This window comes from Mustela nivalis (genome assembly GCF_964662115.1).
Source record: "Mustela nivalis genome assembly, chromosome: 8".
Classification (NCBI taxonomy): Eukaryota; Metazoa; Chordata; class Mammalia; order Carnivora; family Mustelidae; genus Mustela; species Mustela nivalis.
Genome location: NC_139027.1, coordinates 9,936,119 through 9,963,732, shown reverse-complemented (window position 1 = coordinate 9,963,732; position 27,614 = coordinate 9,936,119). Strand labels below are relative to the sequence as shown.

Sequence of the window (27,614 nt, the reverse complement as noted above, 5' to 3'; positions counted from 1 at the left end):
CTTTCAGCTCAGGTCATGATCTCAGGGTCCTGGGATCGAGTTCTGCAGGGAGCCTGCTTCCCTCCCTCCTCTGCCTGCTGTTCTGCCTACTTGTGATCTCTCTCTCTGTCTATCAAATAAATAAATGAAATCTTTAGAAAAAAAATAAGGTGGTAAAATTATGAAGTGATCCTATTTAAAGCTGATGTTATCAACCTTAAATATTCAGTTAAGGAAATCCATTTTAAAACACTATAAAAAATATGGATTTACAGCATCTCAAACTCTAGAATTCCACAGGATTTTAGAGCAAAAAGGTATCTTTCAGATTTGCTAGTACTATGAAATGTCACAAAACTGAAGAATTCAAATGGCACTTAGAGATGCTTTAGACTAGGAGTCATGTTTGGGTCCTGATGCATGAGGAAATTGTCATCAATCCTTAAAACATGGAAAAAAAATCTAGTAATTTTTTCATAAACTCAATTATATGCTATTACATTTTTTTCAGTAATATTTTGATGGTTCCGGTTTTTAAAATTGATATTTTTGGTTTTTATTTAGAGAACTAAAGATTGGCAACCCTTTCTCTGCTTCCCTCTTCTTCCTTTGGGTGTGCGTTAGGGAATTTCATGAGTCTGTGGTATCAAGTCTTAGGGATATTTGCTGTTTCTCATGTCTCCGGAATACAGACAGATGAGCTGTGAGCCAGAGGTGGAAGATGACTTGCTCTAGGTCATTATTTGGAACCACCTACACTGACGTCCCGACCAGGTCTGCCCCAGTCCCCTGTGCCACCTCAGAAAGCTTGGGCTAGCTGCCCTTCTTCTGGGCCAATTCCAACAGCCCATCAAAGTTCTACTCACTAATCCATAGACATTAAAAAATTAAAAATCTATCCCTTTTATCAAGTACTTTTCCTTCTCTTAATTATCAAATTACAGCAGACTCAATTGATTAATAACCCTTGTTAAATGTATTTCCAGCTTCTTGATAAGTCCATCCAGGTACTACCGTGCACATGAAGGAAAGTTTATTTAAAAATTATTAGAGCATTTAAAATGAAGGTAAGTCCAGTCACAACAGGAGAATTGTGGGAAATTCATGAGGGGGAAATTACTTTCAATGGTAATTTTAAGTAGATTCACTCTCCAGCATTGAGCCTACAGAAGACAGCATCTTAAATACAAATTTTATCATTGGATGGCAGAAAAACTGTTAAGTAGCTGGAGTCCAGGCAGGAGAGTGGCCTTGAGTCGGGTGGAATTCCAAAGCACGCTATAAAAACAGGCGACTGATATTTTTATTTGTGTCATTTATCTGGAAAGGGAGGCAAGCAAATATTTAAAAAAGAAAGTCAATAATTTTCTTTTTATTTGTTCAGACAAATGAAAAGGTCAGTAACCAAACTCCTGATGTGATGTGCTCCCAGGAGACAGGACCACTCCACTGATTTTTTTTTTTTTTAGCTTTGCAATTACTGCCGGTCTGCAAAGAGCACGCATATTTACATAATATGGAGCAGTGTGTTACCAATACAACAAAATGCAGGATGCTACAGCTGGAGCTGGCAAAATTAGCTGGACCTATGGGGGAATGAACTCTTTTAGCCTGTACTAAATGTTCCCAGGATGCCAGAAAGTAGACATTTTGGAGGTTGATGGTAGGAACAGATTTTTCCTGTGATGCCTACCATTTCTGCAGATGGTACTTACAAGGTGCAACAAACAAGCAGCAAGAAAATAGAAGCAAGCCTTTATCTTGAATTGACATGCTCATAGTTGACAAATCATTTCCAGTGAGGATCTCCGAGCATCTCTGGGATAAAGCGCTTGTTGCACAGGTCAGGGGCATGAGGCTGTCAAGGAGCATGCTTAAAGAAAGCCACTCAGGTCGGAAGTGGCTCAAGTGGAATGGAAACTGATGTCACGTGACTCCAGGTTCATCCTCTCTTGCCGCACTCCAAATCAGGCACACCTGTTTATTACTCAGTGTCTTAGGAAGTGTTTGCCTTTCGAAGTATACCGTGCAAGCGTATTCAGTTTATCTGAGAGATGATTGTTACCTTCTTCTGAATTCCATCATGACTGTGTGCTCTTACACGTTGTGTCTTGGAGCAGAGGAGGGTGTGAAGTTAAGTAATGGCCCCAAATCCAGCCCAGATCCAACCCCATGACTTGGCAATTGTGCCTCTAGGCTTCTATCTGAGTTTCCCAGCACATCCTGTTCCTTCTCAAAGCTGTTTTTACAAGAGAGGATAGTCACAGTAGCCTTGTCTAACCCCCGGAGGGCTGAACAGACAAGTGAGTGCCAAGAACTAAACTAATAGCCCCAATATTAGAGTCCTCATGCATTTCCATGAATAAATCCAATGGCTTACCCCATGGCCAGCTCAGCTTCAGGTAGGCTGGAGTTTCTCCAGCATGGAGGGTTTGCCCTTTCTCTTTTTCTGGCCTAGCTTAAGCAGTGTCTGCAAATTTCCTGACTTCTGTTCCCTTGTGAGCTTGCCTTTTATTTTTTGGTGTCTTATCAACTTCTGGGGAGATCTCTTTCACTCTCTTGTTCGACTAATGATACTGTGACCTTGGAAGCTGACTTTTATTATATTTCATTCCAATTTAAAACATGTGAATGAAGTTCAGCATTTATCTCCCCAATCTCTCAAGACACATGCCTCCTTATTCTGCTTTGTGATTGTCCCAAGTTCCGGAGCAAATCTTGACAAGGGTAAAGATCTTGAGAGAGACAAAGAGCTCAGCCATAGACTCTCAATTTAAGATCTATTCAGTTATGAGTGCCTTGATTTCAGAAAGACCATCTCTGAGTGGTAGCAGAGTGGAGAAAAAAGAATATGAGGCCTGGAAGGGGGGCTTGGAGCTGCCTCCCAGCTTCATGGCTGACTCTGCTCTGTAACTCTGGGCAACACGCTTCTCTGTGAGCCTGGTAAATAAGATGATATTTAAATGACCATCTCAGGCTGCAGCCATCTGGGGTTCTCCATTATCCTGAAGTCTAGAGTAGCAGGAGTATTCCATCTGAATTCTTGACAGGTAGGTGACTATTGCTTCTTGATGTCTATGGGCAGCAGGCTACATACACATACAAGCAAAGTACTCTCTATTATGTTTTTGGAGAAGACTAGGTTCTTAGAGCATTTTGACAAATCTTAGAGAGAGGTACCTAATCCTGACCCTAAAGGTTTAGAAAGACTTGTCAGCTATGTTCTCATCTATTTTCTGGCTATTGGCTAGTTATGGAGTAGCAGGCATATAATTTTACATTGATGAGTCATTAATTACAATTAACTGATTCCATAGCAGCTAGTGACTATTAGCTTTAAAAAAAAAAAAAAAAGATTTTAGTTATCTGAGAGAGAGAGAGAGAGAGAGAGAGAAAAAAAAAAAAAAAAAAACAACCATAACAACCATGAGTGAGGAAGAGAGGGAGAAGCAGACTGGGAGGCTGACACAGGGCTCGATCCCAGGACCCTGGGATGAGGACCTGAGCTGAAGGCAGCCACTTAATCCACTGAGCCATGCAGGTGCCCTGATTATTAGCTTTTAAAGAAAGACTATTTTAGTTTAAGTAGTTCCCCCCAGCTTTTCAGGCTAAAAAAGAATGGACTATAAGAGACCTTTAGAGCAAAGCTCTCCATGTCTCCAAACCATCCCGTTTTTTGAACTTGAGGACAGAACACATCCTCTAGATCAGGTCACTCATACAACTTAGCCTTTTCTAAGAAGGCTTCACAAAGATCAGGAAGTCAGATTTGGGGTCAGGCTTCCTAATCTTATTAGCTCTTGAATCTTGGATAAGTTCCATGTTTGGGTTGTTGGAAAATGTAGATGAGATAGAAGACAAAAAAGAACTTAGAAACTGTGAGTAGGTGTTCACCGCTATCTCTACTGATTGTGCAAAGTCATCTCTCCCTGTCCTCTTGGGGACATTTAAGGAAGGACAACTTCTTTTTTTTTTTGAAAGATTTTATTTATTTATTTGACAGAGAGACGGAGATCACAAGTAGGCAGAGAGGCAGACATAGAGAAATGGGGAACAGGCTCCCTGCTGAGCAGAGAGCCCAACACGGGGCTCGATCCCAGGACCCTGAGATCATGACCCAAGCTGAAGGCAGAGGCCTAACACACAGAGCCACCCAGGTGTCCCAGCAAGGACAACTTCTAAACCACTGCCAGTGTGACCTGGCAAGGAGGTCATTCAATGACAGACATGGGGTGCATGGAGTGGGGTTATGGGTCACACACTGAAATTGCAGAGGAACCTTCTAAGAAGAAGTGACTCACACTGACTTCTGAGGAGACATGGAAGAGGTGAGACCTCTCTTCTGGCACAGTTGAGGGGTAGACAGGCTTTGTTTCTCTCCCCCTCTGAGATTCTAGGTGAAAGAACCCTACTCTAAGGTATGTTAGAAACTTTCCTTCCATCTTCCTGTCTTTTCTGACTCCTTTAGGGAAAGACAGGACTCTGGTCATGTTAACAGCCCAGATGGCTAGAGGAGGTGGAGATGGGCTGATGGTGTACTTCCAGGCTGGACGACTAAACTCTCTCTGCTCTGGGTCCAGTTCAGCAGACCAGCTTCAAGTCATTCTTGTCTTTCCTTAGGCTAAGGCAAGAGATGATTTCTGCTTCAAAGAGCAGACATTGAGATGATAAAGAAACAAGACCATTTAAAAGTCCCAGTTCCATCAGTCACCATGCACTCTGATGATGGCAAGGAATCTACCCACACCCCCCTGTTTTGTTTCTGATGTTGTTTATTGGCCTGTCTCTCTGTTTACATCTTGTACTCTGGTTCCAGCCATCTTGAGGAACCAGTGGCATCTCCATTGCTGTTTCTTTCATTTTTTTTAAATTCTCTTCCCTCTTCTTAATTTTTTGCTTTCATAACAGTAATAGGATTATTAGAATAGTCATTTGTTTCTGTGATCATTAAGATCAGGATCCAATATGGACAGAACTCATGGATCAATGCTGATACAAAGAAACAATACCACCCATGCTGTGATGGGCTGAAGAAGGGCTTCAGCGCCAGCCTGAGCAATCAGGGCAGGAAAGCCTTCAACATGGGGCAGCTATGGTGGAAGTTAACCAGGCAGACTGACGGAGACAAAGGGGAATGTGTTGACAAAGATTTCCTGATAAAGAAAAGTACATATGCAGTCAGCAGCAGTAAAGTTGGGGAAAGTATTTGCTTTGTAATGGCTTCCCCTTTATAGATTCTGTGCCTTTACTGGATAAGAGCAGATTCAGGCTATCGCTGGAGACTGAGAAGAGCCAGGTTGCCCTGAGGATGAAGAAAAGAGAAGCAACGGCTGAAAATTGTTTCCTTGAGACAGTGAATGTCTCCTTAACAAACCTAGATCCTAAGTTCTGAGACCGAGTTCTCACTTGTGGGCCTATGACACTATGACAAAATCATGAGTGAGAGATGAAGACCCAGGATGCAAACCACATACCAATTTAGCAAAAGGGCCCTCTCAGGATTGCCTCTAAGATCCTGAATGCAGAGAAATGACCCATTTCCTGGCTTATTAATGCAAGTTTGGAAGTATTGCCAGTGACCCATTCCATTCGTATTGATTGACTTAGCTGTGCAGGGGAATTGCTTTGGTGGGGATGGAGTGTTTTTAGGGAGCCGTGGAAGGCTCCATACTTTTGTCCCTCAGTTTTTCCATTATGGGATACAAAGCCTTGCCTTTCAGAGGATGAGAGGACCTTCAGGAAACTGAGCCCCAGAAAGACTCGACACAGTAGCTTCCATGGTGGGCTGTGCTAGGCGGTCAGGAGCCTTGCCTCTCTCTCACAAGCTGGGCTCTCAGGAGCATAGGAAAATTAGAATATTAAGCCATATGATCTCTAAAACTCTTCTGAGATTGTGCATTCTGCTTTACTTTGAGGTATAATTGTTCATCTTCCCAGGGCAACTTCTGGTAGATAATAGGGTAGCAGTGGGCATCTGAGGGCACCAGGGTGTGCCCAGAGGGGCATAATAGACAACAAAAGGAGAACTACCATGACAGGCTGCTTCTCTTTGGTTGCTTAGTGTTCAGCTCAACCCGTCTAAGTAGTTCAGGGTCAGATATAGATGCCTGTGTCATCACAAACTCCCCTACACCCTACACCCTTTTGAGTCTGCTAGTTTCCTGCCTGAGTGTGCTTGTAGACTTCAACTCTGCAGTAAGTTACTTTCTCCAGTGTGTGTCCCACCCAAGTGGACAGCTTCCATGACAAGCTTTGACTTTCTTTCTTTTCCTATCACTTAAAAAATTCACATGCGTAGTCCTGCCCAGAACAGGCCAACTTCTGAGGGCACCAGATCAGAAAACAGGGGACACAGAGTTTGAAAGGAAAGCTCCTCTTTTATATATGGCAGAAGCAGTTTCATGGTGGAAAACATGTATTTTTACTGTCTACAAATAGTCATCTCAAACCTTAAAAGGAAACCATGTGGAGAGAAGAACTCAAGCAATGTCAACACCCTAAAACTTACCTAGAATGTGTAATCTTATGAATAGTCATCTTCTGGATTAATTGTGAAATTATTATTCATATGTAACCAATGAAATGACCTTATAGTATTTTGATGCTCTTCCCCCTTCTCAAAGCAGAGACTAAAGTACAAAATGAATATTTATTCCAGGAAAGCTTCCTAGTTTTAAAGAACAGTCTTGCTGTCGGGGTTTACTTCCCAGGTGGATGCTCAGGCTTCCTCTGACATGCTTGAACATTATGCATGAGCAATTTGGGTTGTAAAATCAGTTTGCAAATAAATGAATTTCAGAGATCTGTTTGACAAGAAGGCAAAATAGTGATCAAAGTGTTCAGTTGATTAGAAGGGGAATAGAAAGAATCAGGAGATAAGAAGGAACGGGAATGAAGGGAAGGGCGTCCAATGTGTGTCTATTGATCAAAACCTGCAAGCAGACAGTGCTGAGGCCTCCGGAGGACAGACCTGCTCCCTCCTTGTCTTTTGGGAGCCTGCGGGGCTAAGAGAGCTGACAGAGGCGGTGCGGTGCTCCTCGCCTACAAAGTTCCTTCACTTCTCTTTCCTCCTTTCATCTCCTCAGCCATCTGCTAGGGAAGCAGGAACAGGATTGCCATTCCCATTTCTCAGACTAGACAGAAGGGGAGGGACTTGCCGAAGGAAATGCAACCACTCCCCTCACTGTTCTCATCTGGGCTTTACCTTTCCCGTAAGTGACGTCCTTGTTCCGATGCCATCAGATCGCTGGAGGAGTAGCTCATTTATGGATGTGTGGCTTTTAGCGGTCCCTGTTCTAGACAAGACTTCCTCAGAAATCTCTCACTAGAAACTCAATTCTGCCGCTTTGATGTTTTCTTGGTAATGGAAATATTGCTTGGAAGGTTGATTTCTTACAGGAAAGAAGGTGGGATAGTGGACAGGACAGATGGAAGCTGCAATGGACACAGGTTACCTGGAATATCACTGAGCACCAGATGTACGATTATGTTGCCCTGTGTCGGCTTGGCACCGGACGGCCTTCGCTCTACCATGTTTGTGCTTGAACTTCAGCAATGGCCCCATCAAGCCACATGTGTCATCTGCTGCCTCTCAAATACACCCCACACTTTTCTCATCATTTCTCCATAGTCAGCGGGAGTCAACTTAGTTGTCTCTTTGCTCTCTTCTTCCTTCTTTTCGGAACTTTATCCTAATTGTGATAACAGCCAACATTAATTGCAGTGAATGTATTAGTCTTCTATGGCTGCTATAATACAGTTCCATAAACCTTATGACTTAAAATGATGCAAATTTATTATCTTCCAATTTTGTAGGTCAGAAGTGTGAAATGGGTCTATGCTGGACTCATAGGTTTGGCTAGGACTGAGTTCCTTTGGAGGCTCTAGGGAAGAATCTGATTTCTTAGCCCTTCTAACTTTTAGAGGCCATCACGTTCCTTGACTTGTGGTCTTCCTCCATATTCAAAGCCGGCAGTATGGGGCCAAGCTTCTTCTCCTGCCACTTAAGTCTCTTCTCGTCACTCTCTTCACTCTCTCCTGTCATGCCGAGTCTTCCACGTTGGAAGCAAGGCCTTCACCAGCTTGTTCCCATATAACCTCAAGGACTAAACATAATGAGCAGAGGCTCAGAGGACATGCGTCCCCCCATGCCACTTCTTTGCCTGTCCCCTCCTGGAGTTCCCCGCCATACTCTTGGCTAGGTTATCAGCTCCTCGAGGACGGTCTTGGGGTCTCACCCCCTTAAGGTGTGCCTCTCAGCACCCACAGCCCAGCGTACACCCCAGCCCTGTGTGGTACCATGAGAGGCCTCCCAGCCTCTAGCACACTGTGAGTTAGTTTTCCTACTTCCTCGCAGGGTACAGATCCAAACACGTACACTTTAGGATGCCCTTTCTGGCTCTCTTCTCCTCCGTGTCTGAGTGGTGTTTCTAAATGAGAGAATTCTCAACAGCATTTCTAATTCTTTTCATCATCCCCCTGATCCCTCATCAAAAAAGACTCCTGAACTCAGAATTGAGGGATGCTGAACGCAGCGGGCCACTGGTATGTCACAGAAATGCCCATAGGATTCCTCCCTAAAATTCACAGGCTCGTATGTCCTGCTTGGCACCTGCCGCACTTGGGAGTCCTAGGCTGAACGCAGATTTTCTTCTGGAAAACTTTGAAGACAAACCCTAAGGAAAAGCAACTGTAAAAAATTCCCCCACCCCCTAACTTCCTTTCTGCTATTTTTGAGATGAAGTTTTCATATCTCAGGGAAGATCTCATACAGGGGCTTTAGAATCAGAAAGCCTTGGGTTCAGACAGCAGGACAGCTGTTCCCCAAGTGTATTCTCGACAGCAGGTCACTTCCTCGCTTGTGTGGGGTCCCTGGGTGCAACCCTGCTGGCTGTTTAGTGCCCCACCTCAGCGATGCTGCAGACAGAGAACACAATGAGAATATCACCCCCTAGAGTTGTGCACTGCAGAGGCCCCATCTGTGCTGGGTTTGACCCAGTGCCACCTGCATGGGTTATGGAGGCAGATTGACAGTGTTGTATATTTCAAGGGCTCGGCCTATATCACGGTCACAGTCAACATTGGTTCCTGTCCTGGTTGGAAGCTGGCTCCTGGGATGTTCTCCTGCACGCTGGGCTGCACAACCACTTGTGAGAGGGTGTTTTAGGCCCTTTCAGTGCATGCAAACATGTAATTTGGCTCCTGATGGATGGGGGCTGATTATTGTTTACGATTGAGTGTTGTGCCTTCATCCGAGTGAACTCATTAGGCACAGAGAATGAGACAGGTGCCGCTCTCTGGGGCGTCAGCACCACACACAGCTTCTCTGCCCTGTCACTCTGGCTTGGGCACAGGGAGAGAGTGTTCCAGCGCACATACCCCTGCCTGGGGGATCTCCCTGAATCTGGACTCAGAGCACGTTGCCTACCCATTGCACTCATGTACTGCAGCAGAAAATAAGAGTCTGGTTCCATTTTTGCCATATATCCACTGAGACCGTTCAAGCTGTACTCCCCACACCTTGCCCCACAGCTGGACAAACTGTAAAGAAAGCCTGGCACACTGTTATTCTGTACCGGCGGGATATTCAGACCATGTGGCCCCTGGGCCTCATGCACAGGGGTCTTCACCCTGACCCCAGCCCCTAACTATGATATAAACCAAGCCACTTTCCCCTCCCATCACTTGAGCTATCCCTCAGCAGCGTGGGGGCCGGTCCTGCATGCCCTAGAAAGTTCCATTATGTAAGTAATAAATCTTTTCTTACTATCTCGGTACAAGTATAACACCATCCGTCTCAATATCAGAACCAATTTTGAGTGGAAGGTTGGTTACATCTTCCACTGGGCAACCACAAAACATTTACTTTGCCTTTAATGCTTGAATTTGGAGACAGCGAGGGTAGAAAGAAAAGAATATTGGACAGAGGTTGGAGGATGTGACGGTCTTGTCTCAGCCAGTCATCAGTCATATGGTTTTTGTGAATAGGCTCACATGCTTTCACTTTTTTGAAATGGGCAATGAGGTTAATTAATGGGTAAAGACGTGGAAGTGCTTAACACATTAGGGCACCTGGGTGGCACAGGTGGTTAAGCACATAACTCTTGATTTCAGCTCAGGTCATGATCTCAGGGTTCTGAGGTGGAGCCCCACGTCAGCTCTCCACACTGGGCAAGGAGCCTGCTTAAGATTCTCTCTCTCCCCCTCTGTCTGCCCTTCCTTCTCCTTCTCTCTCTCTTCCTCTCTAGAAAAACAAATAAAATAAAGCGCTATGTAGTAGATGCTAGGTTCTTATGCTGATTCAGTGGGTCCTGACTTTCACATGCTTACTTAACACAGTGCCTGGCACAGAGTAGGTGTCTTCTTTCCTTTTTACCTTCTCCTGCTGTTCCTTCACCACTACTAAGAAATTCAGCTATAGATCTTTACTTCTTGCTTAACTCCTCTCTCTGTCCTGTGCAAACTGGCCCTGGGTTTCCTGCCTGAGAGTTAAACGCAGGCCCAGAGAAGGCATTGGATTCCATGATGCTGAACAGCAGAGTGGGCCTGGGTTTAGAGAGCAGGGAGGGAGTCCGAGAACTCTCCTGAGTTGTTAGCACCTGGGCTGAGCTTCTTATCTTGCAACGATTATCAGCAAAGGCCATGTGAAAAGAGGAAACCAGATTTTTGGCTTTGAGGGAAAAATAGTGCTCCTCTAATGGCAGAGTAGAAGTGTATTGGTGAACTTTTATGAAACAGCATTTTGGCAAGAGGGGTATGAGCAGAAAGAGAGGAGAAATCACACTTTGGGGTGGACATGGGTGGGGAAGCGAGAGTCTTAAGTGAAAAGGCCATGGTGAAGAAAGGACCCTGCCGGTGTGTGTGTGTGTGTGTGTGTGTGTGTGTGTGTGTGAGTGATGTGGATATGAAGCTCTCTGCCATTGAGGGGCTTCTCTGGAAGACTGCATTACGAGTAACAATGGTTAACACCATCTGCTTTTGCTATAAAGCCACAAAGCCACAAATGGGGATCTTTTTCTCTTTAGCTGAGATTTGTCCTACATGAATGCCCAATTCATTGTTGTGGCTTTCAGAGAAAAGATTGGATAATCCTTGTGGTTGCCTGACATCTAGACTGAACTTTCTTCGACATCCCAGAGAACTCTTTTCTTTCAGAGGAGTGGTTCTATTTTCTGGCCAACTCCCCTTCATGAATAATAGAATTCTAGATCATCCGAGCTAGAGGAACCTTCTATGAAGGTTCATATGAAGAAAGTTCATATGATCCTGAAGGGTCTGACCACACTTACTGCAGGTGAGGGGACCAGCATCTAATTAGGCTAATGGCCCCATACCAGCTGTTAAGGATGGGCCCGCCTGCATTTTTCCTGTGTTGGACTATCAATGACCATCTCTCAGCATCATGAGGAACATTATTATTCCACTCCTACATTTAAAGTGAACTTGAGTTTTTTTCTCTAAACTTTATCTGAGTCTCTGATAACATGTTTTGAAATTGATCCCACCTGACTCTGTGGCCTTCCATCAAATCTTAAAATTACAGGACAAGAAAATGGTGATAAGTCTTCACATCCTGTGCAGTGCAGACATTCTCTTTCCAACATTTGAGATCAGGAAACATCTAGTTTTCTTTAGCAATTCCAGTGACAAGAGCCAATACAGACTCTGAGTCACTCTGCTTCCTCTTACTCATTTTTTAGCACAGTACCCTCTGCCCGAGCCAGCTCACTTGTTCTTCATTTTTATCTTCTTCCAAAACTTAAATCCTTTTTTCTTTGGTCAGAAACATTTTTCTCAAAAAACAAAACAAAACAAAACAAACAACAACAACAAAACAGAAAGAAAAGAAAAGAAAAAAAATTTTTCTTAGTTCCTCCTCTTTCTTGAGCCTGTTCTGTTGATTTGTCACCCATTGTTCATGTCTTTTTTTTTTTCTTTTAAAGATTTTATTTATTTGAGAGAGAGACAGTGAGAGAGAGCATGAAAGGGGAGAAGGCCAGAGGGAGAAGCAGACTCCCTGGGGAGCTGGGAGGCTTATGCAAGACTCCAGCCCCGGGCTCTGGGATCAAGACCTGAGCCGAAGGCAGTTGCTTAACCAACTGAGCCACCCAGGCGCCCTGTTTGTGTCTTTTTAAAATCAAAGTTTATTGCAGAGCTTGGTGAACCGATTTTAAGAACAAACAGTCTCACCTACCTTTTTGGCTTCATCGGGATGATGAGTGACTGTGTATCATATCTTCCGTGTCACAGCACCTCGTGGAAGGGACGCAGCGCCGGTGGTATGGCTTCTGATGATGAAACCATTGGCTGAGTGAGACCCTTTCATTCCCAGGCATCCACGCAACTGGCAAGGGACAGATCTGGGACTGGCACATTGATCTATATCGTTCGAGCTCAGTTTTGTTTTTGTATACCCGTTGTATGTTCTTTCCATTAAGGCAGTGTCTTGGTGACGAGAGGGTCGCCAGGGCATTTGGGGGAATGTGGGATAGTTCTTTGTGTCCCTAAAATCAGCTCTACGCGCTCATCTCTTTCCCCATTCCTTGTTTCTGATCGCCTTCTTGTATTATATGTGATTTTATGTTTTACGTTTTGTCCAGTTTGGGCGCTCATTCCCTTCCTCTCGCCCTGACTTCATATCTGGCCTAGCTCTCTTGGGATGGAAGCACGGTTTTTCCCAGATTGTGCATAGCTTCCCAAATTCACGACAGCCATTCGCCTTTGATTTCCACACTGGAATCACGCCTGGGAAATGTGTCCAAATGTTCCTAGGTAATTTCTCAGTTTCAGACTAATTCCAATCATGTTGAAACAAAACAGACTTGTGAGATATAAGCTCAGTTTTTAGATTCTGACAACTGGCATTTTTCCATCGTGTTCTAGAGTTAGCAGTGATTTGAGGGAGGGATGGGAAAGCGTAGGCAGCTCTTGGCACCTGGCACATTAGGGGGCAGTGAATGGGTAGGAAGACCAGGGACCCCGCTCTCGGACCCGCAGCATCATCGCCGGTGAGCCAGGCACACCCCCATTGATCTGCCATTCTGCCGCGCACTGATCAGAGCACCTGTGAGGTGCCTTCGCGGTCCCGGAAACACTAGAGGTCAGCAACAAACGGCGATTCCTTCTTTTACAACAAATGAGATCAGGCATGAAAAATGCTGTGTAAACTTCAAAGATCTCATTATTATTAGTAGTAACTTCTTTCTTGGGTGCCTAGTTTCACTCCTTAATTAGGGGCCACTCCCTTCGCCTTTTTGGAATAACATTCAATCACAAAGGTGGCCTTTCATCTCCCTGAATAGGTCACACCCAGTATCTTAAATACAGTTATAATCTCCGACTAATCATAGTATAAATGCTGACAGCTTGCAGCCTAGAAGGGGTGGGTATAAGCCAGTATCCTGACCCACCACTTCAGTGTCTTTATTCCCAGATGAGCCAGATAAGTGTGAGACAGAGCTCTGACTTTCCCCTTTTGGGAGTCTTCGTGTGAAACCAGCCATTCTGGTCTAAGGAGCTATGCTGTCCTAGCTAATCCCCAGGGTGTAGGCAAAGCGCAGACCATAGAAGTCAGCATAGTATTCAAAAGCACGAACCCTGGAGTCAGGCAGGTGGGCTGATTCAAGTCCAAGATCAGCCATTCTACTGCTCTGTGCAAGCGGCACATCACTTCATCACTATGTATCCCGCTTCCTTGGTTTACAAAAGGGACCCCGTACTGCCTGCTCATTAGGTTGTGGGAGATGGAAAGAGATAATATGGGCGATGCACTTGTCACGGAGTGCGTGTTGCTGAAGGAATGTTCCTTTCCTTTCCAGGCTTTCTGCTGACGCGCTGATGTCGGCTTTTATCGTGACGACCCTTTTCCTTCCCAGAGCAGGGAATTCCTGCCTCCCCAATCCCAAACAGTGAGTATCTCACTCAGATGGTTTCACAGCCTGCCTTAAAGGTCAAAAAGGACATATTTTCCTACGCTTATTCATTCATTTGTGATACAGTGAGAAAGCTTCTCTAATGGTCTAGCAAATGCAAAATGAGAGATCATCACAGTTCAACTGTGTTCCCTCTTGTTTCCCCATTTAATCCAGGCTCCTCCTCATGAGTTTCTGCTCTAGCTCAGAGAATTCTTTCTGTTTATAGATGTATTTTGTTGAGTCTCCAAAATGAGAAGAAGAAAAAAAAAAAAAAACACCCCGAAAACAAAGAAGAAAACCATTTACATGATATGATTTATTGTCAAAATGGTTATGGTGGTGAGTGGAGATTCACTCTAGTTTATGAATAATATATTTACACTATTATGTCTCCTGGTGAATTTATAAGATTGATGTTCAGAAGGGAGACTCTAAGTGTGATGGATTGTTACCATGGTAGTGGTAGTCAATCTTCATCAGGCCCCATTCAGCACGAGCTGGAAGGAGGGAAGGAATGCTCTGAGAGGTTTCCAGCCGGAGCTTTCTGCTACGTTCTCACAATTTCTTTGGAAAAAAAGACATTGAGTGCCAGACTCAGCTCTGATAACTCGGATGGGCAGAGCAGAAGGGAGTTCCGGGGCTTAATAATACAGGAGCTAGGCAAGATCTACGATTCGGTCAGAATCAGGGCTCTTGTAGCTGCTGAAGTGTTGAAATGTCAACCTAGAACATGTTTTGTCTTTGAATAGGCAGTGAATTTCATAGAGATTCAAGCTGGTGTTGGAGAAGCATATGTAGATGGAGTCAGACAGTACCTTTTTGTAGCTAGACAGTAGTACAGCTTCTGTTTATTCAGTGCCTGTTGTGACCGGAGCCTTTGGATTCATCAGAGAACAAAGGAGAGGGGTCCTTGCCCTCTGGGAACTTACATGCTAGTGAGCCAGAGGCAGAAATAAATTGTTAAACCAGTCAATCCATAGGAGTCAGGTAATGAGAATGACTAGGTTGAAATATAAAGCAGGTTTAGTGGGATGGAGAGAGAATTAGGGTGGATACGGGGAAATTTACCTTTTCATTTTAATGATTAAAGATACTTGGGGACCACAATCAGGGAAGTGAAGGAGCAGGCCATGAGGAGAACTGGTGGGAACATTGTAGGTAATAAAGGCTTCGGGGTGGAGGTGGGCTTGGCGGGTATGAGATGATGGGGCAATGGGGAAAGCATCGGAAATGGACGCAGAGTTGGACGGCACCTGGTGTGTCTGTTGGGAGCACCGGTGGACAGTGAAGGGAAGGGCAGTAGGAAGAGGCCGGGGACATCCAGGTTCTGAATGTGCTCTAGCAGATACTGAAGCCTTCCTATGTGCTGGGCTTGTGGGCGTTCAGAACGTCTAGACCTTTATGTAAACCATAAATATCTGTCCTGCTCCAACTCTGAGCTACATATCTGAGAAACGACATCAAAGAAATGCCACTACATACCCATTTTCTATGGGTTTAGATCTGGGCCCCCGGGCCCCACCAGCCACACAGCTCAGCCTAGGCTTGTCTGTCTAGGACCGCCCTCTGCTCCCCAGAGTGGTTATGCCTCTGAGCCCCCCTGCAGTCGACATGACATCTGCTCTCTGTCAACTTTCCCCTGGCTCCAACTTTTTTATTTTTAAGATTTGTTTATTTCAGAGAGGGAAAGAGAAAGAGATCAAGTGAGAGAGTTGGGGGAGGGGCAGAGAGGGAAAAACAGACTTCCTGCTGAGCACAGAGGCTATGGGGCTTGATCCAGGACCCAGAGATCATGACCTGAGCCGAAACCCAAAGTCAGACCCTCAACTGCCTGAGCCACCCAGGGCCCCCCCCCCCCCCATCTAGCTCCAACTTTAATCTTCTTTCTTCGGCTTGGTTAGTTGGCCAAGGATTTTGTTAGCAATGCCTTTCCTGCTCTGCCACATCTTCAGATGCTTCTCCTAACCACTGTCTCCAGGGTCCTCTCTTGTCCTCTGTCCTCCTGTCCTAGGAAGTGACCATAGGGCATGAGTAAGACAGAATCTCTGCCCTCATGAATCCTTTGGGGAGAGAACATCTGCCCAACCCACTGACCCAGCTGAGCTGGACCGAGATGCCTGCTCTGTTGGAGGAGGCGGAAAAGGGCCAGATGAGTTTGCAGGAGGAGGGCAACTTCTGCCAAAGGAAGGGAGTGGAGGCTCCCAGGAGAGTGACCTTTGGCTCAGGCTGTGGAGGGTGGATGCTGTAGCAACGGGCAGAAGGGGTGTGGGCTGGGAAAACACATTCCATGCAGAAGGAACCTCTTGTACAGAGAGGCATGTCTAGGTGTGCATGGTATGTTTTAAGAGCTCGAGCCCACCTGTGTGTAGGAAGCGAAGCAGTAGGCCCTGAGACAGCCAGGGCCAGTGGCCTTTATCCCAAAGGCCATGAAGAGCCACTGAAAGATTTTTAACATGACCAGAGGGTGGTAATGTATAGACTAATAAGGATTCGTCTCAAGGGCATTGTTCTTCCTAACATGCTCTAAATTGGTGGAAATGCACACTTTGGAAATGATGAGCCTGTGGGCTGTGCCACATAGAGGGCATCAGGGGAAGTGAAAAACCGACAGATTTATCATTTACCGTCGTCTAAAACTACGAGGACTGAACATCTCTGGGTGCTTGCTGGGTGCCAGGAACTTATCTAATCCCTTTTAATAGAGATTTTCTTGTTTAATAGGAAGCTATGAGCTGTGTACAGTTGTCATTTTCATGTCACAAATAAGGGAAATTTCCCAAATAAGGGAAGGATGAGGAAGAGCTGGAATCATATGGGCAGACCGCCTCGGGCGTTTGAGGCCATACACTGCTTTCTCACTAAGTCAGGAAAAAAATGGAAGCCCAGCAAGGGAAAGTGCTCAGGACACAGTCACTCAGCATTAGCTGTGCGGCAGGGACTGGAGGCTGGGTTTCCAGGCTCCAGGATCTGAACTAATCTCCCACCAGGAACCACTGTGCTGCGCATAAACCCCCACCTCCCAGTGCCTCCCCGCATCCTCTGTCAGGTCGTTCACAGATGAAGGCACAGGGCTCCTCCTGTCTGTGACGTGAGCGGCCCCCTCCCTCTTCGATGACTTGAGGTGCCACCATTCTTGATAAATTCATCTGGGTTAACCCTACCCCCCTCCCCTTGGGATCTCTGAAAATTGGAAAGGGCTCTCAGGGGAGAGCTTTGGAAGTCAGCACTCCCTCAGCCCCACAGGAAGAAAATTCTGGGTTGCATGGGTACAGGAACTCACGGAATGAAGGGGCTCTGAGGGCTGGACGTGTGTGCACCCCAGAGGACTTTGGGTTTCATTTTAAATCTGGAGCTGGCCCTGGCTTCCTTCTATTTGACGCATTCTCATTTCTGCTATTCCCCTTTTAGGACTCTGCCATGGCCAAACACACCTTGGGGTCTAGCCCTGCACAGATACATTAGCGAGGATTTTCTGTAAGAACCTAAACACATGCCATCTCCACTTTTGTGGTTTTCTTTTCTTTCTTTTTCCTTCTTTGGTTTGCTTGCCTTTGAGCTCGCTAATTCCAGAAATCCTTCCAGAATCTCCCGGAGTCAGCTCTGAGCACACCTTTGTACTCTGATCGCTTCTGTTGGGTACCAGGTGATGGGTTTGTCGCTCCCTGCAGATCCTCTCATCTGCGTGTGCTGCTGAGGAAAGCAAGGTGAGGTGACCCAAAAAACGTGGATTGTGGTTCCGGCTCCCTGACTCTCTGACCTATGACCAGTCCCAGGTTCTTCCTCGGTAAAGTAGCTCACGTGCCAAGACATGGGATTGTCTCAAATGTCCTTTCTGAATCTAAAAAGCCTAAAGTTGGGGCGCCTGGGTGGCTCAGTCATTAAGCAACTGCCTGAGGCTCAGGTCCTGGGATCGAGCCCTGCTCGGCAGGAAGCCTGCTTCCCCCCCACTCCCCTTCCCCTGCTAGTTCCCTCTCTCACTGTCTCTCTCTTTGTGTCAAATAAATAAAGAAAATCTTTAAAACATAAAAAGGCTATAGTTTCCATCCATAGACGGTGGCCATCTTGGAGTGGGAGCACGAGTTCACCATTTCTGGAGGGATCTTGCTCTAACACCTGAAGTAGGGGCTCACGGAGAGAACATAGAACACACAACCTTTCTGGTGCGCGTCTCCGCTCTGCCCTTAACTTTCTGCCTGGCCTTGAAGTCCGTTCAATGCAGACTTAGCCTTAGGTTCCTCCTCTGCAAATTAGTGATCAGACTATCCACGTCATTTACATGCAGGGATGATTAAATGAGATAAAATATCAAGGCACACCGCATGTGAGAACCTTAAAAAATGTGTGAGTTACAGGCACAGGAAGGAGAGGCTCGGCCCGGGTTACAACCGAGGCTTGATCTGGTTGAATTTGCATTCGACCTTATTATAACCATCAGCCCTCTCTCCGTTGTCTGAAATGTGGGGTTCTCTGTCACAGAGATAGATCATAACACATTCAAACTCCACAGTTGCTAGTGAGCTTGTGATCAAGGACATTCTGGAGAATCCATCATTAACTCAGTGTTTAGTAGACTCTCATTCATACTTTGGAATATTTAGCACAAAGACATGTATAGCTAGACATGCAGTTCCAAGATTAAAAAAAAAATCAATGATTTCACAGGCCTATATATAATCATTAAGAAGATGTTTTCAATAAACCATAATGAAATTTATTATTTCACCTATAAGACTAAATGGATTTGCAGATGGGCAAGGATCAGGTCAGCTCATCTTCTCCCGTGAAATTGCCCATTCAGATCTGCCCACTGCAATAGATTTTAGCAGTGATTTGCAGCAAATTAGCTCAAGTGATTTCACATTACAACCTTCTGCTAAAGACACTTTCATAATGGGTCCTGCTTCTTGCTGGATCTTCAAAGCCTGATTTTGTTTTTGTTCTTGAATTTCAGAAGAGCTTAGGACAGTTTGGAGTAGTCCAATAAAATGTAATAAAATCGATGAAAGAATGTAAAGAAAATGAGCTTCAAGGCCAGAAAATTAAACCTCGAGTATGCTTGTAGACAGGTAGGAAAGTGAAGCGCATGGGGAAAGGCGTAGTCATTCAACTTACATTAAACTGCCTTTATTCCCTGAGCATGTGCAGAGTGCTAGAGACCAGAAGAGGAGTGAAACCTGGCACTTGGCTTTAGGCTGTTCTTCGTCCAACCCACAGAACAGGAATTAGCCTTGTGCCTGAGTGGGGAGGTGGGGGTGGAATTTGAAGCCGGGGAGGCGTATCCAATTTCTGTGGCTGCTGTGACAAATTACCACTGTCTTCCTCACTTAAGACCAGGAAAATTTATTGTCATGAAAGTCCATAGGTCAGAAGTCCAACACCAGTCTCGTGGGCTAAAAGCTTAGTGTCGGCAGGGGTGAGTTCCTTTTGGAGGCTCTGGGGAAGAATGATCTTCTTTGCCTTTTCCGGCTTCTAGAGACTATCCCCGTTCCTTGGCTCATGGCCCTTTCCCCATCTCCTGTCCTCTTCTGCCTCCCTGGTTCACTTTCAACAACATGTATGAATTTGCCAGGGCTGCAGGAACGAAGTACAAAGCCACAAATTAGGTGGCTCGAATCACAGATATTTATTTATTTGTTGTTTTTACAGTTCTGGAGGCTAGAAGTCGTTGCTCAAAGTGTTGGCAAGATTGGTCCCTTCTGAAGGCTGTTCTGACCTCCTGCCTAGCTTCTGGTTATTTGTAGGCAATCTTCTGTGCTCCTTGGCTTATCGAAGTGTCCCTCTGACTTCTCACATGACCTCTGACCTTCATCTCACATGACAGTCTCCTTGTGTATGCTCGTTCATGTCCAAATTTCCTGTTTTTAATAGGGGCCCATGTCATATTGGATTAAGAGGCCACCATACTTCAGTATGACCTTATCTTCACTGACTGTATCCACAATCACCCTAGTTCCAGGGAAGGTCTCATTCTGAGGTACTTGGGTTAGGATTTTCATGCATGAATTCGGAGAGACACCATTCAGCCCATGATAGGACTCTGATGATTACTAAGGCCCACCCAGGTAATTCAGGATAATTTCCCTATCACAAGACCCTAACTCAGGCATATCTGCAAGGTAACAAGGCACACATCTGCAGGTGACAGGGACTAGCATGTGGATATCTTTGGGGCTCTGTTACTCTATCTCCCACAGAAACTTCTGGGCTTAAGTAGTATTGGAAACCTAGAGCTTTCCAAGGGAGGGGCGTTGTCAGAAGGAGATTTTTGGCGGAGGACCCTGGAGAAGGAAGGGATTGTATCCCCAGAAGAGTGTAGGAAACAATCATGCATTCATGGTTGGAAGAGTTGGAAGACTTACGCTCAGGCTTTTTTGCAGTCTGCTAGACATGATCTACTGTTGTTTCCATCTTCAGACACCTTCTCCGGGTTTCTGTGACACTGGGATCTATTTGCTTGCTTTCAACCACCAGCATAACTCCTTCCTGTCTATCTATTCCAGTGGTGGCAAATCACAGCTACTGGCCAAAGTCTGCTTGCTGCCTCCTTTGTAAATAAAGTTTTCTTGGAACATAGCCATGCCCACTTGTTTCCATATTGTCTGTGGCTGCTTTCAGGATATGGTGACAGAGCTGAGTATTAGTAGCCACAGGTAGGGTGTGGTGTAGGCTTCAGATATGAAAATGGCTATTGCCTGGTCTTTTATAGGAAAGGTTTCCTCGTCTCTCTTCTTTCTTTCTCCTCCTCTTAGCTTTAGAGGGCTCCAGAATCCAATCTTCTATTCATCTTCTCTTCTCCATCCACATTCTTTAAGTGGTCACAGCCAATCTCCCATCTTTAGCCACCACCTCCTCACTGATGACACCCAAATGAAGTTGACCAATTCTGAACCATCCCCTGTGAGTTTCAGGTACAAATATCAAAACAGCCTCATAACATCTTCAGCTGAGTAATTAATCCGAATCGCAAAGTTACTTTCCAGGAAAGAACTCTTGACTTCCCCCACATACCCTGATCTGCTCCTCCCCCCCATTAGTGACATCATCATTCACTTAGTTGTTCAAGCCAAGACCTGAGTGGAAAGCCTTGACTCCCCTCTTTCCTGCACCCCTACATTCCATCAGGAACCCAGGGAGCACGACTTCTAAAATGTCCCTTGAATCTGAACCCTTCTCACTGCCTCATCGTGTCCACAGCTGCTAGTGCGACGCACACCAGCGTCTGTTGCTGATGCTAATATAATGGCACTTGCTGTTCCTTCTTCTTCTCTGCCCACCAGTCAATTCACTTACCAGAAGCCTAGTAATCTATCTTTAAAGTAGATTTGATGTTTCTTCCTCTGTGATGGATTCCCATCTCACTTAAAAAAAAAATCAAATTTCTGTGCCACTCCTGACAAGACATCCATGGGTCCGTGTTGTTTTGTCTCTGTTTGCTCCTTCTACTAGCTTGCCCTGGCTCATGGCATCCCCACCTCCCTAGCCCTCCTTCTGTGGCTTGAACACACCAACCTTGTCTTCATCTCTGGAACTTTGTATCATTGCTCTTCTCCCTGCATGAACTCTCTGCTCCATATTTTCACATATTTGGCTGTTTTTTTTTTTTTTTTTTTTTTTTATCATGGTAACCTCTGTTAACTGTCACCTCCTCAGAGAGTTCTACCCTGACTGTGCTCACTAAATAGTCCTCCCTCTCCTATCTCACTTTTGTAAATTTTAATCACAGAACTTTTCATTTTCTGAATTGATCATTTTATTCTTGCTTACCAATGCCACAAAACTCACCCCTCTCTTTCCCCTCTCCGCCACACTGGAATGCAAGCTATGTGATGGTGAGAACTTGGTCTGGATTAGCAAAGACTTCATGGAAGAGGTGACCCAGGAGCCTCCCAGGTGATATTTCTTTCCTTATGCACACAGGCATATGTGCATGAGTACTTTTAAGTTGTGATACTTTTATTCTCCATGTTGTCAAATAATCTTTTTCATTCAGGATTATATCACAGATACTTTTGCCTATTTAATAATTATATATTTTTAAATCATGTGTTACAGCCACAGACTATCATACTTTCTGAATATCCTTGATTTAGTTAACTGGTGCCCTAAAGTTGAACACTTATTCTTCTGGCATTGTAAACACACTGGGGTAATGTCTATTGCATGCATGTTTAATACTTGTATTGTCATACAGCTTTCGGTCTGTATTCATGGTAGGTCAGACTAATTGTTGAAATGCAGAACATCTGGGGGTGCCTGGGTTGCTCAGTGGGTTAAGCCTCTGCTTTCAGCTCAGGTCATGATCTTGGGGTCCTGGGATCGAGCCCTGCATTGGGCGCTCTGCTCAGCAGGGAACCTGCTTCCCTCTCTCTCTCTCTCTCTCTGCCGGCTGCTCTGCCTATCTGTGATCTCCCTCTCTCTGTCAAATAAATAAATAAAATCTTTAAAATATTTTGAAAATAAAAAATTTAAAAAAAGAAATATAGAACATCTGTACCACATTGCACACAACTGACCAGTTTGTGCTATACAGTAAGGACCACTTACCATCTCAAATCTCAGCTCCCTGGCTGTCCAGGTCTCTGTCCCAGGACCCTGCAGGGCTTCTTCACAGTTTGGAACCCAAGCTCGAAGCCTGACCCAGCAGGGTCCCTCCAGGACCCTGTGGCAGGCCATTTCCACATAATGCACTGCGGGAACAGACTGGAATGTTTGTTTGTAAATCCTATGCTACCGTGGCCTTAAAGTTAGATAAAACTTATGCATATCACACATTTTCATATATACCACAAACATTGTTTCTAGAAAATTTGTTTCAGCTGAGCATATGCAAGTCTTGAGGTTGGAAAGGTTATTTAATTATAACTTCACCAACACTAGGTATTGCCAGTCTTTAATTTTTATGAATCTTACTGGGGGAAGATAGATCTCATTTTTGTTTTGTTTGCATTAGTTCGATAATTGATAAACTGAGCATCCTTTTATACGGTTATTGGTCATTTGTATTCCTTTTTAAAAGAGACTTTCTGCTTCTGTGTTTGGCCCTCTTCTCCTTGGACTGTGGAAGTTTAAAATTTTCTTTTTCTTTTGAGTGAGACTTGGGATTATTTTAAGAGCCTTATTGATATAAAATTTACATACTGTGCAACTCACCATCTAGTGTACAATCGAAGAAATTTCAGTACATTCATAGATTTGTGCAATCACCACCACAAGCTAATCTGAGCACACTTTCCTCACTTAACGGAAACTCTGTCCCTCTTGGCCGTCTCCCCTTATTCCCTCCTTTACCCCAGTCCCTGGTGAGCATTAATCTGCTTTCTGTTGCTATAAATCTGTCACCTATGAATGTTTCAATAGAATCAATAGAATCATGCAATCTGTGATTTTTTTGTGACCAATTACTCTAACAAAACACGGTGTTTTCAAGATTTATCCATGTTGTAGCATAAGTCAAAACTTCCTTCTTTTTTAGTGTGGGGTACTATTCCATTGTGTGGATATACCACATTTTACCCATTTTTCAGAGATAGACAATTAGATTATTTCTACTTTTATCTTACATACATAGCACTGCTATAAATGTTCATTTATATGGTTGAGCAATTCCATTTCTGTATATATATCCCCCAAGAATGAAAAGCAGAGTCCTAAATAGGTAATTGTATACTCGTGTTTATAGTAACATTATTCACGATAACCAAAATGTGGGGGCAACACAGGTGCCCACTGAGGGATGGGTGGATAAGCAAAGGTATATATGTACGATGGAATAGTCATCCTTAAAAAAGAAAGAATTTCTGACATATGCTACACCATGAATAAACTTAGGACGTTGTGCTAAACGAAGTACGTTGGTTACAAAAAGACAAATACTTTATGATTCCACTTATATGAGGTATCTAGAGTAGTCAGAATCATAGAGATACAAAGTAGGATGTGGTTGCCAGAGGCAGGGGAGAGGGGGAAATGGTATTGTTTAATAGGCATAGAGTTCCGATTATATTAGGTTAAAAAGAGTTCTGGAGATGAAGGATGGTGATGGTCACGCGACATTATGAATGTGTTTTAGATCCTGGAAGAGGGTACTTAAAAATGGTTAAGACGGTAAATTTTATATTATATGGGTTTTTTTTTGCCTCAATAAGAAACTAGAAAAAAATTTGTATACAAGGTTTTATGTATATTTCTACTCCTCTTGGGCATAACCCAGAAGGGGAACTGGTGAGTCATATGGAAACTCTGTGTTAAATTTTAAGAATTGAGAAACTGCTTTTCAGAGTATTGGCTATACCATTTTATGTTAATACCAGCAGTGTATGAAGGTTACAGTTTCTCCACATTCTTGTCAAAACCAGTTGTTCTCTCTCTCTTTTTGAATATTGACATACTAGTGGGTATAGGTACTATCTCATTGGCTTGACATCTTGATTACCTTTTTACCACATTATGAACACTTTTTATCTTATTAGCCATTCATGTGTCTTTGTAGAAATGTCTAATCAGGTTTTCTTTCATTCTTTGGGTGTGTCTTCATTTTCTGAATGCTGTCTTTTGTAGCAAAAAAGTTTATAATTTTAATGAAATCAATATTATATATTTCCTATAAACAAAACAATCTGACAGGTATAATTTATATGCAGTAAAATTCACCTTTTTTAGTGTAAACTTAAGTTCTGACAAATATCTTCATGTATTTACTACATAAAAGATATAGAACAGTGTTCCATTACTCCAACTACTTCCCTTGAGCTACCACTGATCTGTTTTCTGCTACTTTTTTTTAATTGTCCAAGAATATTATAAATGAAATCATAGGCAGTAAAATATCAAATGTGTTTCTGTTTAATGAATGGAATCCTATCAAGCAGTTTTTTATATACAAACTTAAACCTTTTTTTTTTTTCAACCTCTGCTCCCGGTTTTCATTTCAAGATTTCCTGCTCATTTCATTTTAGGCATGACTCCTTTACACTACATATATAGCAAATCAAAATTTTAGTGTTCTAATCAGGTATGCAAACTTTCTGGTTTTAAAGTTCCAAGTCAAGTTTGTAAAAAGGTGAGATAAAATTTAAGATTGTTCTCATCTGAAAGCTCAACTAGAGAAGATTCATTTTCCAAGTTCATTCAGATTGTTGGCAGAATTAATTTCCCTGTGGTGGTTGAGGGAAGCCCTAAGCTTTTTATAGGTTGAAGGTTGCCACCTTCAAACTTTGGGGCTATCCATGGTTTCTTGCATGTGAGTTTTCTCACGATGGTCACTCACATCATTAAGCCAGCAGAGCTAGGCTCTCACCTCAAAGAGGACCCAGTCCTCTTTTTTTTTTTTTTTTTTTTTCCTTTAAGGATTTTCACCAAACTCAAGCTGCCCCAAGATATACTCATGGTTGATTAAGTCAAAATTTATTCATTTAGGACTTTGATTACATCTGCAAAATGCTTTCACCTTTGCCCTATTCTGTTGGCTAGAAGCAAATCAGAGATACCTCCCACACTCAGGGAGGGGTTTATACAGGATGTGAACACCAGGGGGTGGCGATCTTTAGGGACCAGACACTACAGGTGTAAACAAAATTTACATTGTAGGGAGCAAGAGAAGAATCTCAAGTTGTGACAGTTGGGATACGAGTCAAAGGGCTTTATGGTTTCATAGAAATGGAGTTCTAAGAAAACCAACGTCCAGTCTGGGGAAGTTGCCAGATGAAGACTGCTGAACTGAAAGAACCAGAAAAGCAGGAACTGAATTCTTAAAAAATCACCAGTAGGAAAGGTTAAAGTATATTCAAGCCATCAGCAAGGGCACAGTAGGCTAACCTCAAAAGTGCTCAAGCTACAGCCACTTTTTTATGCTGCCCTTGAACATGATTTTGTGGGCCTATCAGCTGCTTTGAAAGGGTTCACATCTGGTAAAAATGGATCAAGCACTGTCCCAGTCCTTCAAATGCATTCTGTCACTTCACGGTGTTTCTGTGAGGATAAAATGAGAGAATGTAGTACTTTGCAAATGGAAAAGCCCTGAAAAATGACAGAGGTGACCTTCTGTTGCCATGCCATTAGTGGCCTTTTTGGACTCCTCTTATGCTACTCCTATCTTTTTTCTAAACTCTCCCCTGTCTGATCTGCTACTCGATGCCTATGTCTCAGATGAAGGGTATGTGGCACCTGTCACTATATCCCCACCCCACAGAGGGCTGCTTGCGGGACAGTGAGGGAGTATATGCACTTGGGGCCCTGTGGATTTGGGCCTACAATATCTGAGTGGGTGCACTCTATTGTAGGGAAACCCTAATGTCTACAACTCAACCGGTCAGTGTCAGAATGACGTTTGATCAGGGGATTGGCCCTGAAGGGATTTAAAGACTATGAAATGGTAGCTAGATGTTGCTTAATGATTAAATGATGCCATGAGGGTCCTCTGCTAGGGAAGCATGTAGAGTTAACCAAAAGAAATAGGAGAAAGTTGGTCAGAAAACCAGAGTTAGGGACACCTGGGTGGCTTGTCAGTTAAGCATCTGCTCTTGGCTCAGGTCATGATCCCAGGGTCCTGGGATCAAGTTCCACATGACGCTCCTTGCTCAGTGGGAAGTTTGCTTCTCCCTCTGCCTCTGCCTGGTACTCTCCCTACTTGTGCGTGCACGCTCTCTCTCTCTCTCTCTGACAAATGAATAAATAAAGTCTTTAAAAAAGAAAAGAAAAGAAAACCAGAGTTAAGTGTCTAGAGAGCCTACAGGGTGGCCAGTTATCAGTTCCCAGGAATATTTGGCATGGGTGTGGCGGTATGAGAGACCACAAAAACCAACAACCCCAAAACAAACCAAAATCCCCCAAAAAACAAACAAGAGAAAACAGCATTTTTGAGTGCTCATGGTGAGTTAGGCACTCTTCCAAATGCTTTACACAAATTAATTCATTTGTACCTCACAACTCTCATAAATTAAATTTTATACCCATTATATAGATGATAACTCCGAGCCATAGTGTGGTATCTAACTTGGCAGCATATGAGCTATTGCGTACTTGTACTTGAACAACACTGCATCCTGCTCAGCCCAGAGTCTCGCAGCTGAAATCTCCACACCTCCCACCTCCCTCGGGAGGGGCAGCATCATCTGGTAGCAGAATGGGCAGAGGCGGAGGCCACCAGATGATGGCTTTCCTTCATCAGTGAAGAACTCTGGGGTGCTTACTTTCAGGGACCGAATGCCATCACTGGCAGGACTGGAAAGATCAGTCTCAAGGGCCCCTTTCCCTGAGCTGGAGGTTCCAAAGCAGGGAGACAAGTCACTGGGAGCAGAGAATGGGCTGTGCCTCTAGGCTGACTTGCTGCTGAGCTGCAAAATTTCTGTCTTAGGGTTGCTTCCCAGGACCCTACACTTAGAGGCAGGGATGAGCCTGTGGGAACATTCCAGGTGAGTCCTGAAAGGCAGCACGCCAAGCAAGACATGGCAGCGAACTTAACAAGCACTCACCTGCCCTGTGTTAGGACCTGTTTGGGTGTGAGGAATTCATAGAGGAACAAGATCGTTCCTGCCCCGGGAAGGCTCCCAATTAATGCTTACTACTTTGTCTACACATGGACCATCGCCACACCTAATACTGCCTCTTTTCATCATTGGGAGGGTAACAATTGATATTACCATCTTCTGAGACAGACTTTTTCATGGTAATTTCTATAGCAATTTTAATAAATTCAAATGGAAATTCGGTCTATTAAAAACACAT

At 44.1% G+C, this 27,614-nt stretch overlaps 1 protein-coding gene across 1 annotated transcript in view; it reads left to right on the top strand.

Moving 5' to 3' along the window:
* Positions 1–27,614, top strand: part of LOC309871283 (uncharacterized protein) — a 566,681-nt gene that overhangs the window by 252,010 nt on the left and 287,057 nt on the right. Inside the window, exon 4 of the mRNA XM_082744159.1 lies at positions 13,797–13,886. Within this exon, the coding sequence (XP_082600285.1) occupies positions 13,797–13,886 (90 nt within the window). The remainder of the gene's footprint in view (positions 1–13,796; positions 13,887–27,614) is intronic.